Source organism: Necator americanus, chromosome IV, assembly GCF_031761385.1.
Source record: "Necator americanus strain Aroian chromosome IV, whole genome shotgun sequence".
NCBI lineage: Eukaryota > Metazoa > Nematoda > Chromadorea > Rhabditida > Ancylostomatidae > Necator > Necator americanus.
Window position 1 is genome coordinate 1,178,270 of NC_087374.1, and position 13,339 is coordinate 1,191,608.

Genomic DNA, 13,339 nt, shown 5'->3' on the forward strand with positions numbered 1-13,339 from the left:
TGTGCATCTTTCAGTCTTCATTTGTATTCCACCATTTGCAGCGAATATAGTTAAGATTCGATTTATTTTGAACTGCGACTGCACTTCATCAACGCGATTTCTATTGTCTGGTTTTCATCCTTAATCACTTCTGTGATTCTTTCTGTGAACAGTAATGTAATCTTCGATAGAACTTTAGCTAAGATGCCATTATTTGGTGATACTGTAGCAGTTTTTCATGGTCCTGCCGTTTTTTTTATGCTCAAAGATTTTGTACTAACATATGTTCTTAAACTCATAGATGGATTTCTTTAGGAATGGCCGATGAGGACAGAGAATCTCCAGTACCCAGTGAGGAAAGCTTTGAGATTCCAGATCGATACATGTGTGAAGTACTAAAGTAAGTGCCATTGCCTATTTATTGGAGAAGTAGTACTGAACTCAGTACTAGAAAAACGAGGAACCGTAACCTGCAGGCGGTTATAGTCGGGTCAAAACCGCATGAAGCTCAGCGTAGCTACGAAAGCGGCTGTCTTGGGCTCCACCCAGAGTTCAGAGTCGCGCGGGCGGCGCGGTTTGCCGGCTTTGTGGATTGGTGGTTATTGATCCCACTGTTGTGAACAGTTAATAACCACCAAACCACGGAGCCGCCGAACCGCGCCGCCTCCGCGGCTCTGAATTCTGCGGGTAGACTTTGTCGAAACCGCTGCACACCTCCGCACCACTTCGAGCCGCTTACACAATTGCACCGAGCTTCACATCGTTTCGAGCCGACTAGAACCTGACAAGATGATAGTCAGATAACAAAACCATTATCTAGTGATACATTTTCAGATGCGAAGAGCAGTTTCGAAACCTTGGCATCGGTGAAAACCTCCCTAGACAAATGATGAAGACTAGACCAGATGAGGTTAGTTTTTCTTATTCCACTGGCGTTGACAGAATATGCAGTTGAAGCAAGACCTGTGGTCAACTCGCGTCGATAACCATCGCTCAGCTCCGCTGTCTGGTTGTAGCTTGTGAAAATTGTGACAGCAGCGTAATTAACCACAAATCTGCCGTTTTAGCTACAGTCGGTTCGCTCTGACCTGAATATTATTGAAATTTTATAGAATCACGCATTTACTATTAATTTATTACAACTCCTTTCTTAGTAGAAGTGGGTTTTTTTTCTTTTTTTGATATACGATACATTTCATATAGGTTCGCAATACCGCCGGAGGTTTCGTATTTCCTGTAAGCGATGAGACGCGTGTCCGACGATTCATCATCCTCGGGACATCGGGAGGAACATACTATAGCACAGAAAAGGAATTGACCATGGATAATGTGAAGGCATTAATTGATATCATCGAGAGAGGTTAGCAAAAATATGATTTATTTATGACTTTTTTTTTGTGAAAACCTAGTTCCATTATACCATCATCAGAAACAATCCTTTATTTTGTGAGTGCAAGTATAACTTTTGCGGTGTTTAGGTCGCGGCAGTCTTATCTTAAAGGAAATTTATGAAATTTCGCTAGCTGGACGAAACCCGAAGCAGGACCCTTTGCTGATGGCCTTGGCACTGTGTGCTAGGTATGCAGATTTCTATTCTACAAAATAATGGAAGAAATCAAGAATGTCTAACTTTGCCTAGGAGTTGCTTACTTCTGAAACAGTGAATGCAGAGTTTGGTGCTCTAAACAAATAATGTCGATTAGCTCACATTGTATGTCTTATTACAGGTACCATGTGTGTGACTCGGCTGCAAAGGTTCGAAAGCCCAAAGGTTCTGGGGATGCTCCAGAGCAGGACCCTACTGTTGTTGCAAAACACAAATATCTGAACGAACTTCATAAATCTGCTTTTGCTATCGTTAATGATGTGAGTTCTGGGCTCGTTATCCCCAATTTCATCGCTAAAGAATAACAAGTATGGTTTTTGTAGGTGTGTCGCATCCCCACACATCTCTTCACATTTGTAAAGTACTGTGAGATGATCTCTCAATCAACGCAGCCCGAAGAAGGCAAAAAATCAAGTGGGTGGGGTCGCCTCATGAGAAGAACCATTCAGGATTGGTGGGCTTTATGAACTTTCACTTTCTTTCTTAAACCTGGGACAGGAATATGATCCAAAAAAAGAACATGTTTAGGTATGCACAAAAGTCCCCTCAACAGCTTGCTATGCACCTTACAAAGTATCCACAAAGAGGAGGATGGTCTCATCGGGATCTATTTCGTCTAGCCCATCCGACTCTCAAAGAGAAGAATACTGAAGATTCCATCCTGGAATATGAACAGTTATACCACTTTGCTGTTAAAGGTACTTAGTTCTTCTTTCACTACAAAATACATAGGGAAAGTTTGTTGGCGCAGTTGTAGTGGCAATCGTTGTCGTGTTTTCGTTCACTTTTCGTGAGATTCCTAGAAGATATGTAGCAAATTTAAAGTTACTTCTTCGACACATTAAGCTGCTGAAGATGGTTCCGTCTAAACATGGTTTAATAGGTGAGCTGAAGACACGAAAACGCAACATTCCCAAGGAGGAAGCTGATCTTGCACAACCTGCAACGAAATACAGCGCTCTTCAAATGGATGTTGAGCTAGAGAGCAGGTCCGGTACATTGACCTACCTCTAAACTTTGTATACTTTGTATTGTTTACTGTGTACTTTGTGGTCTAATTTTTATCTAAACTTAAGTATTGAACACTTTAAGAGCACTCAAGTTCGTGGAAACTGTTCTGGCTTTGAAGAACGAAAAGGATGAAGGGAAAATAGTTGAAGCCATTAAAACATACAGTGAGTTAAACCTTAATTTTGGCTGTACTGTGTTTCCGTAGTTGTGCATGCCTTATTTTATCTGAAGTTAATCCTATAGATTTGGTCCGAGAGCACATTCCCACTGACATGCTCAACTCTGTTCCTATATGGCAAGCTCTTCTCGCAAAAATGCCGATGACAGCAATGATCAGAAATCTTGGGAAGATGCAGTCTATCGGTGCTCTCACAAAGTTAGTCTTAACTGTGGTGTCGTCTCTGTGATTTTTATTGATTTATCCTCACACATCGAAGGTCTAGAAATTACAGAGTAGCTAGTAACATTGATAGAACTTTGTTGAACTGAAATTTTTGTTTAAAAATTGGGTAGGAAGTGTTGAGGTATCGATGTGACGTTCGGGAACAACCAAGTCTCCTTTTAATTGACTACTTATTCTTGCAGCGAACACCGTGATGCAGTTGTGTCGAAACTTACTAACGAAAGCGAACTGAAGCGTGCGAAGATCCATCCTATTCAGGTTAGATTTCAATAACTAAAATGTGGAAATCTGAGAGCATACTACTATTAATTTATTCTAATTAGACCTGAAATTCCCGAGAACCATAGATCCACAGATTAGAATTTATGGACAAGTTTATATTCCTTTGTGCACATCTAGATCCCTAAGGAATTGTACTAGATGTTGTATCTTGTTAATTTCTTTCTTCCTCTGCAGCACTGCTTCCCTCTGCTTCTTTTTTACCTTTCTCCAAAGGCCGGAATGTTATCTTCTTTCATTTTTTGAGATCGCTTTAGGGCAGCGCAGCACCGAATTTTATGGTCCCTAGGTCTCTTCACGAATAGATAGCTGTAGGGGTGCACTTAAGGACCACTTAAGGATGACGCTCAAACAAACGGGCGCGTATGATCCATCTCAGCAACAATGCAACTTACTACGCGATAGAATGCGGGCAAAACCGTCGTCTTCTAACGTTCCAAACCCAGCTAATGTAACACGAATAAGCTGCGGAAGCTGCTCTACTGGCAAAATCCCAGATACTGTGCGGGATTGAATCATTTTGTTGCCCGAAACAAGTACAATCATTGAACCGAGGAAGCAACGCAGCGCTAATGAACACGCATTTTTCATGATTACTAAGCGGAATTGGGAGTAAACGCACTCATACTCGTGAATTACGCCCCCATCCCTATCTATTCGAGGAGAGGTCCGTAATCATCGATTTCATGATACGCTACCTTTAAAGGCATCACCCCACGAATCTGAGGTGGTGCAGATTTCAGGTGGAGTATTCGTATACAGGATGGGAGACTACGGAGAGGTGGGTGATTCCGTCCATTTCTTCCTGATTGCCGTAAAAAACGGCCCGGAAGATGCGGCTTCATTCGTTTTGGCGCACCATTTTGTACAAGAGGTTCGATTGGAGCGCGCCAGTCTTGTGCGGCGCCGCATCTTCCGGGCCGTTTTTTACGGCAATTAGGAAGAAATGGACGGAATCACCTCCCTCTCCGTAGTCTCCCATCTCGTATACGAATACTCCACCTGAAATCTGCACCACCTCAGATTCGTGGGGTGATGCCTTTAATGATGAGCCTGAAATGAGATTTTATTCGTTTACGCCTCACGAAATGCCAAGGTGTAGACATTGGTTGTAGCTGGTTGAAGCACAGTGAGGTGGTGCAGGAGCCGGCTGGTTTCTTAAGAAGGATCCTTTACCACTTTTGCCCCTCCTCTTATGAAACTGTACTACGTTTAAATACTGGTAAAAAATAGGCGTATATAGTAATATTTTCCCAACACATTCAGCGAATTTTGAGTGTGGTGGTTTTCAATTCACATCATTCTTCAAATCCTGCGACAATCATACTTTCCAATGTGTAATTGCCCCTTCACTGGATTAATTTATTCAGGTGCTTCTTGCAAAGACAGTCTATCAAGCAGGTCACGGAGACAAGGGCAGTCTGAAGTGGGAAGTTGATAAGAAGGTAAAAACAGTTTCATTCCTCATGGACGTTTCGAAAAAAAAAAAACCAATCGAAATTAAATCCATAGTCGTCTCCTATATTTCCTCGTGTTACCAGAAGAGCTATTCCATCTTTTGCAGATTGACACAGCTCTCGAAGAAGCTTTCTACAAGTCCTTCGTCAATGCCCCACCCACTAATAAACGATTTTGTTTTGCATTCGATGTTTCAGGTACTTTTGTAGTTTTTGTGTATCTCTGTGTATTGTTCGGAAATTTCGTATTTTAGGTAGTATGTGTTGTAATATTTCTGGCACAATGCTATCCTGTCGGACAGCAAGCGCTGCTCTTTCCCTCGTAAGCCTCAAAAACGAAAAAACAGTGAGTTGCGAGACGACCCTTTTCAAATGTCTCATTATTTTCTTGCTGTTAATTGTCCTTTGAATCTCTAGGTGGAGTGTGTTGGATTTTGCGACCATCTTGTTGAGTTGCCATTTAATGGGGACTGGACGATCTCTAAGATTGAAAATTATGTGGACGGCATGGAGGTACGTTTTCTTTCTCGGTAGAATGTAAGATCTTCATGTGGAAGGATTGTATAGTAGATAATGAACTCGAAGTGATGTGTAGTCCGAAATTGAACATGTTAAAGAGATATTCATATTTACAACAGTATTTTTCGACAGTATACTTTTTCAGTTTGGAGCAACTGACTGTGCATTGCCTATGTTGTGGGCGTCGGAGAAGAAAAAGGAGTTTGACGTGTTCGTGGTGTACACGGATTGCGAAACCTTTTTTGGAGAGGTTAGTATGTTTTTTTTCTTACATTATTGCTTTAGACGGTTATTCCTTTGAGCCATGAGGTGGATTTCTGTAGGGAATTAGTTGTAAAAACGACTGACTTGACTGATAAAACTGAGTATACATCGGGCAATTGCTAAAGCATAGTTTCAAAACAAAGCCTTTTTCATATGTGAATAGATTAGCTTAGGGGCAGCGCTGGTGGAAATTTCAGATGTTAGGTTCTCTCCACTACTAATCGTGATCCGGGACGTAGTTCTGAAGAATTACAGCGAAAATGCTCTACAAACACCAGATTACCTCAGTTTCCCTGACTTTATACCCAGAGGAGAGTTGAAATGCAAACTCGTGAAATGGTTTTTTATTCCTCTTAAGAGTGCGAACAGTTGCTTCTTTAAGTAACTCCATCTCTGATCCAATTAACTGCATCTCGCGGCTATTTTTCGAAATTCAGTTTGGAGTCAACAGAATTTTGGTGTAGAATATTTAGTGTTTGTACTTGTTTGGCGTAACTCAACAAATATTCAACTCTTGATGTTGTCACTATTACCTAAATTTTTAAACAGTTCGTTCTTAATTGCAGTTAGATTTCTATTCAGGTTCATCCGTACGAAGCACTGCGTCGGTATCGTGAAACCTCTGGAATCACAGACGCGAAACTTGTTGTTATGGGGATGACATCTACCGGTTTTACCATCGCTGACCCTGAAGATGCTGGCATGATCGATATTGTAGGATTTGATTCTGCTGTTCCAACTCTGCTCGCCGATTTTGTGAACGGAAAAGTTTGAATGGGTCATTCTGATGAACACAAGCTTGTCTTACCGTCGTACATATTCCTTTTAAATTGCTGGTTATGCTATACCCATGTGATCCTTCTTTTTTGAGTTGTTTGTTGTTATGTCCATGCAATAATGTTGTTTGTATGCTTTGTGTATAGTTGTTAAAGCGCAGTACGCAATGAAACACATGTACTCTGAAATCTTCAACCTGTCCTAATGAAGTGAAGGCAATTCTTTTTTTTTTTGAGATGTGTAACCAACGGTCATCATCTTATCCCCAAGCTTGGAGAAATCATGAATTCACGTGACAAAATGGGTATCAGTGCACGCCGCCGAAGTCTAACAATCACATTCATTCGCGGATTTGACAGAGATTGCTACAGAATCTACTTCGCAGCCATTCTTAGGATCCTTCGGATTTTTTTCTTGGCATTTAGTGCAGATACAGTAGTAGACGACAAAACGACACGAAGCACGTACGCAATTACGTACGCTTCGGTGGAGCGCAGCAGCTGGGAGCGTGGTGAAACCCTAGCTGTCGCCACCTAGTTTGCTGCGCTGCAGCTTGCCACGGTCCCACCTCGGTTCCAACTGCTGCCTTCACGTGCCATTCTCGAGTTCGTACGCAAATGCACCGCAACTACACTCGTGGTTCATGTCGTTTTGACCCAACTATACCAAGGAAAGACCAATGTATTTGTTTTGACGAAACACGAAACATACTTTGGTGATCGAATGTTGACAACAATACCGCGACAATTTCTATAGCCCTAGTTCTTTGTTAGGGTCCCACGTGACATGCAGAGATAAACCTTGTGGTATGAACTTCTCCTACTTAAAAAAGGCAGTGAACCTCCGTAGCTCTGTATCCAGGGGAAGACACGCGCCCATAGGTTCTTTTCCTTTTCTTTTCTACTTTTTTTTCGTAGTCTTTTTCCTGTAATGGTCTGTGACTGCAATTATTTTTTAGTTGTAGTCGTAGTTAATTCATTTTCATTAACATCGGCACTTTACAGATTATCTTGGCATCGATGAGCGCAAATGGGCCCCAGTGCCGGTCTGGCCTGGGCATGTGTCTGTCAGGCTAAGAGAACACATTCGGTGACGGAGGCTGTGCAATGGTCCGGGAACTAGTGTTGGGATCAATAAACTCGTAAAATAAACAAATAAATAAATAAAAAAAATAACAAATAATAATAAAAATAATAATGGATAAATAAGTAAATAAATAATAAAATAAAATAAATAATAATAAACTTTCTAATAACTTTCCATTCATTTTTTTCCAATAACTTTCAATTCTACCGTTTCTACCTACATATTCTAATTTTCAACCGTATTACGTATCAGTGGACGTAGTAAAGAAGAACAACCACCGCGGCTGTTGTCTAACTTTCGAGAAATTTATGAAATTTTGCTGCGAATGAATTTCGAGACGTATTATGAACATTTTGTGAGTTTTTCGTTCTGATTTGAAAAATACGAACTGTGTATGACAACAGTGAAATTTTATTGGTACCAAAAAGAAATTCCGCTCATAAACACAACACATCACAAAGTTGTGCAGGTTATTTGCACTACTCGATTCGTACAAATGTACAGTATCGTGAACACAGAACTACAAGGTGCACGGAAACGGTCAAAAATTCACCATTACTAACAGATTGACTTCTTCATAATATTGCTTTACATTCATAATGCGCGGTTAGAAAGCAATGTTAATGAAATTTACTCTAGATCTGGTTCGCCCTCATCCACATTAGCTGACACTTGCTGGAATATTAATATATAATTAATAATGAAATTCACGAAATTCTCCTTCAAACCTCATCGTTAGCGTTTGATGGCTCATTAGTGGATGATGGCCAATTCTCCGCAATATATTCTTTGATTTCGGGTAAATTACATATATTGCTGTAGTAGGCTTGCAGATCAGGGAAATTTTGCAGTAGTTCCGGTTTTGTCTCCTCCGCCATCGATAACACTGCTACTGCCACAAGATCGCACCATAGTAGCTGGAAGAAACTCTTTTTTTTTAAATAAAAGTGAACAAATAGAAAATTTGCGAAGATATTTTGCTCAGGAACAGTAATTTGCCTTCTTGCCCACGAAATAGTCGCCACCATTCCGCTTTAAGTGATCTTCGAAAATTTTCAGACGTGCAGGATATTGCTTCTCAAATTTCTCTTCTTTCTTAGCCTACAATATTAAAACATTAATATTTGTATGGTGAAAAGAATTCAAACCGGCCCATTCACCTTAATATCAGGATCACTTTCAAAAATTCGTTCAACAGAAATAGTGAAAAAATCCATAAATGTATCCGCGTACATATCACATTTGGCCGCGTCTGATTTGGTGGATCCACCAAAATCTGAAAAAAACTCTCTTTTTTCTCTCCTTGACCGTAAGGAAAGACGTAATTATGTGCAAAGGCATAGAATAAACGGAGGCTGGTGTCTGATTTTGACTGAAATAAATGTTTATGAGAAATTCCAAATTGAATACTCACATTTTTATATGAATTGCAACAGTGAAAAAGTATGCGAGACTAATTCGTGTTCGGTTAGAGATTTCATGCCTGAAGTTTTCTGTGAAGTTTTTTTTTATAGCCGATTATATTCTACACAATTGTCTTAGATAAGCTCAGAAAGACGCAGGGGAGAGCTCGAAAAATTTCCAAACCTTCGGAGATTTTCTAAATATTCCAGATCATACCTTCTGTTCTAAGTCCAAAATGCTTTAAGGGATTTATTACATGTCGTTTTTTTTCCCAACGAATGTCTGACAACTCAATAATTATGAAAATAATTCATTTACATGGTTCGAAGTACAGTACGATAAATCCTAAAATGTGATGTAATTGCATAACCAGTTGCGGTCACAATTGCATCATATTTTAGGGTCGTAATGGGACCCTTACTATCTCCAATCGGACTGAGATATTGTCCTGCTGCGCCATTTCAAACCCAACTGCCAATGTAAGTCTACCATAAGTGAGGTCATCCTGATCCGATTATATACAGTATACGTAAGTCCTACAACATTAAACGTGCCAATATTCCAACTCACAGTCGTTCGGTTTCAACGATTTCGCGAGATAGCGGCAGATGGCGAGTGTTTGACATAAGCGAAGCTTTCCTTCGTCCACTTCTAAGTACGGTACCTGATGCATAGGAGCATCTGAAATTGGGCTATGATAAATGAAAAAGAGCCTAAAATTTCCTTCTCCTCTCCTTCTTCATTCCTGAATTCAAAAATGGAGAATGAACCTCACTTTTACTGAAGAAATTACTGGTAATCAAAGTCGAAAGTGATGGAAAAAAAACTTATGGAAACTTTGAAATCGTAAATGCTAGTAAAGAGTTTTATTTGATTTTTTTTTTATTTGAATATAACTTTTGGCCGATTTTAAGCAAAAAAAAGTTTATAATCTCCTTTTTCTAGTAAAAAAAAAGCAAAAAAAGTGAAACTGTGAGAAGCAAAGCTTTTCTTCACTGCAAAAATCTTTAAAATCGAATTTAAAAAAATGGAATTCAGGGGTCTCTGCCTTTCTGTGCCGGTCTCAGATAATTTCTAAAGTAAGATAGGTAAAATTGAGCAATCCTTAGTGAACAAGGTTACAATAATTTCGGAATCCACGTTGCTATTTAAGCTTTGCTATCTGCTGGTAAAAAGCTAAAAGACTAAAAAACTAAAAAAATAAACTAAAAAAATATTTGCCAGAATCACTTCTCCACAAAACCAACAAAAATGCCAGCTGAAAGCGATCCGTCTTCGAGAGCAAAAAGGAGAGAAAAGGAGAAAAAGCAAAGAAAAGGAAGTGTGTATTAAGGGCAGAAAGTGTGTGTTGGTGGATTTACAGTCGTGCTCATCCGATCCGAACAAATTGAACACTAAGTATCTTGGAACATAGGGTGATAAGGCTAAAATAATTCACAAATCTACCTTCTTTAACTTTGACCCATTCTTCTTCAGAAAGCCTGTTGTCATCAAATTTAATACCATAGTACTGAAATATCAAGCGAATGGGTTCCGCTCTTCCACGAATATCGAAGTAGTGCAGTTTGTAGGTGTGTTTCTGGTTATCCATCTGTAATCAGGCTGTTTTTATTTATTGTTACAATGAAAACGACGCACAAAACAAAAACAAAATTATTTTACTTGTTTTTCGCTTCCAAGGGTTAATCGGTACTGTAAAATGTAAACTGTAAACATGTATCAACCGCTTACAAATAATCAGTTGCCGCCATTTATTCGTGATTGCTTATCCATGTTCAAATTCACAGTATTTTTTCCAAGAAATTCGATTGAATCCTGGCTTTTTATGCGAAAAATTGAGGGAATGAATAGAATCTTCTTAGAAGAGAATAAAGGAGAAGGTGTCTGAAGTTAATCAGCCGGTTTGGAATGCTTCTCCTCGTTCACTTCAACTCTGAATCGTTTGAAGTTTACGAACACGTAACTAGCCGCTACAATGACTTGCGGTAGCTGTCCAATGTATCAGGGGTACGGTACCATGGTATTTTTATCGTTATCTTGGCACTAGAGCGGAATCGACCCTCCGATCGATCATGCTGCGCCCACAGCGGAACTTCTTACCGAATGCGCTACGCTAAGTAGGCATAGATATTTTTCCTTAATTTTTAAAATCATATCGTCCAAATAATAGCGTTGACGGCTGTTACACAATTGGAGCCGTTCTTGGATGTTTGCCATTACTCTCACTACCATGTCGGGCGAAATTCCTTGAATTCCCTCTTTATTGGACTCCTATAATTGGTCCAAAGAGTAAAAACGATGTTTGAAAACCTCAGGCTCGAGGTACTTCCACAGTAAAACGTTACAGGGACTTAAATTAGCTGAGTCCACGGAACTGCTTCGTGCAAAGAGAGGCAATGTTTCCAGGGTGTCCTCACATTTTCAGGATGTCCGAAAGGTTTTCTCCTCAGTGCACATCTTGTTGCCCTTACTCTTTGAACCCACAGCAGAATCGTTTTCCAGTCTAAGACACATTCATTAGCACGTAAATTGAAGCGCGTGCGAAACCAACCATTGCCTCGCAATTACAAATTCAGCTTTTCTTCAAAAAAAAAAAACCCTTCATTACGAAGCCTCGATGTTCACTGTCAAGGAATGGTGACGACTGAAAATTTTAATAAAAATTCCGGAAGGGATCGCAACTCTCTACATGCTTTGGGGACCTCCAAAGTGCTTTTTCGAAACCTGGTAGTTATTTCTCAATCGCATTTTGTAGATCTAATTGTGCCCACTGCATTCGAACACATTAAACAATAACAATGGAAATGAAATAACCACATGGACCCTCAAAAGTTTCCTCAAAAGTGGAGAGAATTCAAAAAATAAATTTAAAAAAAAATAACATACCACAGAGCAAGATCTCAGTGACTATATAGTAGGGAGTTAATGAAAATTACCACATTCTCTTTGTCGGTTCCCATAGTGATACTGGAATGTGATCGTCGTCATTGGGAATCCTAGTATGCGTAACAAGGATACCCATAAATCAACGAACAACAAAAGCAAGACTAAAAATTCTTAACGTTCTTGTTGAAAATGAATTTTTCTCAAAAGTACACACGAAAGATAAAGCAAATAAGACAGCCTTGTTGATCCTGTCTTTTTCACATTTTCTGGAAATTAAAAGTAACATGGAATCCTCGACCTAATGTATAATTGCTTGAATGAATGAGTATCTCTCATATTTGCTAGCAAAACACGAATTTCACATATTGTTTACCAAAAAAAGTGTTGTATAACCCTTTCCTTTTATTCATTCTTGCAAATCTACGTATTCAAAGTCGTTGTTATCCGCCTGAGCAAATTTGTTTACCGTGATGAAAATTATTCCTTCATAACAGAATTTCTAGAGAAGCTGTAAGCAACAGCTTCCGAGCAATAACTTTACATTGCCCACAAGGATGAGACAAAAATTAAATCCTTGCCGATCCAAAAATTCTCCACCAATTAAGCTGTCTCAGGTGTGCAAATCAATGGAAAAGAACCTTGCTAGGACCACATAATCCTATCCATGTAATTGTCCAATAAAGTCGAAATCGTATGCCAAAATTTAACCAAATAACATTCTTTCATTTTTCATTCCCAGCTTCGCGTGTGTAGAAATAGGGATTATTAACCTGGTAGTCCGTCTTCGAATAGCTACGATCCATTCCTTATAGAATTCCGTGCTCTAGATGAAATGTTGTTTTAGAAGGACTAGCCAAACTTCGATGTTGTTAAATTAAATTTATAATAGTCGTAAAATTTGTAATTCGCAGTTAAGAACTTCATCTTTTGAATCATCTTTGATAGTAGGTAGAAAATATTTACGAACCTGAGCATCTCAAGGCTTGGTGAGAATCGGCACGCCTACTAGCATCCCTACACCTCAAATAAGGTGGTCAGTAAGGCAAGCGATTCTCTTCATGGACATACTCAGACCACTTATGATCGATTTGGTAAAACTATGTAGATCCAAATGAATAAATCGACCCACCATATAACACTTGGTCCCGTTTCGGAAAACAACCATGCTCCGTTCAAACTGTTTGTTTAACCGCGAAGAAGTGCGGTAAATGATGGTAAATCAAGTATAAGCACGATAGAAATTTTATACATATAAATTCAGGCAATTATGCACATCTCCAATCAATCTGCATGGAAAAGCACCCCAATCTTTCGGAAAAAAACAGCTCATGTTGAATTATACTAAACATGGAGAACAAAGGGAAATGGCAACAGCTCGATTATTTCTACTAATTATGCCACTAAGCAAAATAAAAATAACGGGACAAGATTACGTACCCGGAGGAGCGACACAAAAAAATGTACAACTGTAGAACTGAAACTAAATCAGTTATTCAGCTAAACCAGACATGTATCACAGAAGGAAAGGATAGTGCAGCAATTTGTAAACTGTAAATCTCTGAGAAGCACCGCTACGTAAATTGGGCAAAGATGGGGCATTCCTGCTGCGTTAGGGTGTGTAAGAGAGTTGTGTTTATGTTATGTAGAAATCCGACAGAAAAAAAGACG

At 39.4% G+C, this 13,339-nt stretch overlaps 2 protein-coding genes across 3 annotated transcripts; one reads left to right on the top strand and one right to left on the bottom strand.

Moving 5' to 3' along the window:
• Positions 1-296: 296 nt before the first annotated feature.
• Positions 297-6,292, top strand: RB195_000108 (uncharacterized protein; the record flags this gene model as incomplete). The annotated part of the gene is made up of 17 exons (XM_013443773.2): positions 297-379; positions 814-889; positions 1,183-1,339; positions 1,458-1,557; positions 1,707-1,845; positions 1,909-2,039; positions 2,114-2,283; positions 2,469-2,574; positions 2,678-2,760; positions 2,840-2,972; positions 3,182-3,257; positions 4,649-4,723; positions 4,843-4,933; positions 4,990-5,081; positions 5,153-5,248; positions 5,400-5,504; positions 6,101-6,292. The coding sequence occupies 17 exons, from the start codon at positions 297-299 to the stop codon at positions 6,290-6,292; spliced, it is 1,905 nt and encodes a 634-aa protein (XP_013299227.2).
• Positions 6,293-8,011: 1,719 nt separating this feature from the next.
• RB195_000109 (uncharacterized protein) lies at positions 8,012-12,474 on the bottom strand (the record flags this gene model as incomplete). 2 transcript variants are annotated; one of them, XM_064196265.1, is made up of 7 exons in its annotated part: positions 8,012-8,056; positions 8,110-8,298; positions 8,393-8,482; positions 8,542-8,657; positions 9,356-9,466; positions 10,232-10,376; positions 12,442-12,474. In XM_064196265.1, 7 exons carry the CDS (start codon positions 12,472-12,474, stop codon positions 8,012-8,014), a joined length of 729 nt encoding a protein of 242 aa, XP_064052146.1. The 2 variants fall into 2 exon arrangements, with proteins under 2 accessions (XP_064052146.1, XP_013299228.2); XM_013443774.2 differs by lacking the exon at positions 12,442-12,474.
• Positions 12,475-13,339: the final 865 nt, after the last annotated feature.